Source organism: Triticum dicoccoides, chromosome 1A, assembly GCF_002162155.2.
Source record: "Triticum dicoccoides isolate Atlit2015 ecotype Zavitan chromosome 1A, WEW_v2.0, whole genome shotgun sequence".
Taxonomy (NCBI): Eukaryota; Viridiplantae; Streptophyta; class Magnoliopsida; order Poales; family Poaceae; genus Triticum; species Triticum dicoccoides.
The window spans coordinates 474,878,339-474,879,502 of NC_041380.1; the positions used below are offsets into that span (position 1 = coordinate 474,878,339).

A 1,164-nucleotide genomic window follows, 5' to 3' on the forward strand; every position below is an offset into this window, starting at 1 on the left:
ACATAACAATGAGCTAGGCCTGGATTTGGCCTACAAGTCTAATGATTGCCAATTTGCATGTTCATTGAACATGTGGAAAAATATGTGTATAGTGGTGCACGTTGTGTGTCGAACTTTATCATCCCACTCACCCAGTTGATGGCACGCAGACATGGTAGATTGGCAAGTAAGGCGCAAAATCTGCGCCTATAAATAGAGGTGCTACTAACTCTGGCCAACAACAACGATTACAACATAGTATTCCACTCACAACCTAAAGAGATAAGTGGGAGATATTTGCTCGAAAACCTTAAAATCAACCATGAAGAACACCAAGCTCGTGGCGATCCTTGTCCTCCAGGCCATCCTGGTCATGGGAATCCTCACACACGTGAATGGTTCGTAGTTGTTCATGCTTCTTTATTCTATTTGTTTCCTTAAAAAAGTTTGATTGCCTTTTTGCAATTCCATTGATGTCTTATATATCTTATAAGTGATTACTAACATGATACCATGCTATGCTTGCGTGCAGCCAACTACTTTCCCAAGTGTTGTGACAAATGCAGGTCATTCTCGGGGGTTGATGTATGTGACGACGCGCATCCTCAGTGCCCCAAGGGCTGCTCCACATGCCGCGTGGTGCGGACAGGCCGTGTCAAGATGTTCCGGTGTGCCGACATGCGCTCCACCATCAATGGCACATGCGGCCCACGTTGCAAAAAGAACTAACCGGTTCAACTCTGGCCACAAGGCTTGTTCCGCCTATAATAAAAGCTCATATAAGAAGAGCATTGTCATCGTGTTTATGCGTACATGTGGCCTCACAATGCACGCTGAGAATGCATGTACTATTGTCGGTCGTGGTCGTTGTTATTGTTTCTATTTACCTCTTCGAGACTAAGATGTTGTTGTCCGCCGATCAGGTGCTCGTTCTATCCTCCGTGAATAAAATTAATTGTGTGCCTCCGTTTAAAGAGCATTTGTTCATGTCACACAAATTTTGCAAGCAACTAGTGTCTAAATATCGGTTTGCTTTTATACATAGTAAGTAACTCGTATCATCCTGCTCTTTTATCATTTCTTTGCCAGAATTCAAACACTATCTCTGCTAAACCGTTATTAACATTCAGAGTGCTCAGGCTATATGTGGCTCTATCTTCATATTCTACACATGTATATGAAATG

General features: G+C 43.0%; 1 protein-coding gene across 1 annotated transcript; it reads left to right on the forward strand.

Annotated features, from left to right (window-relative positions):
• The first annotated feature begins 236 nt into the window (after window positions 1–236).
• LOC119302813 lies at window positions 237–959 on the forward strand. Its single transcript, XM_037579880.1, has 2 exons — window positions 237–377; window positions 512–959. Exons 1-2 carry the CDS (start codon window positions 302–304, stop codon window positions 706–708), a joined length of 273 nt encoding a protein of 90 aa, XP_037435777.1. The 5' UTR covers window positions 237–301; the 3' UTR covers window positions 709–959.
• The last annotated feature ends 205 nt before the right edge of the window (window positions 960–1,164 follow it).

What these genes read in the sequence shown, in the direction of transcription:
- LOC119302813 (XM_037579880.1), top strand. Translation starts at nt 302, where the DNA reads ATGAAGAACACCAAGCTCGTGGCGATCCTTGTCCTCCAGGCCATCCTG. An exon ending in AATCCTCACACACGTGAATG is followed by an intron (nt 378 to 511) that starts GTTCGTAGTTGT and finishes GCTTGCGTGCAG; the next exon opens with CCAACTACTTTCCCAAGTGT.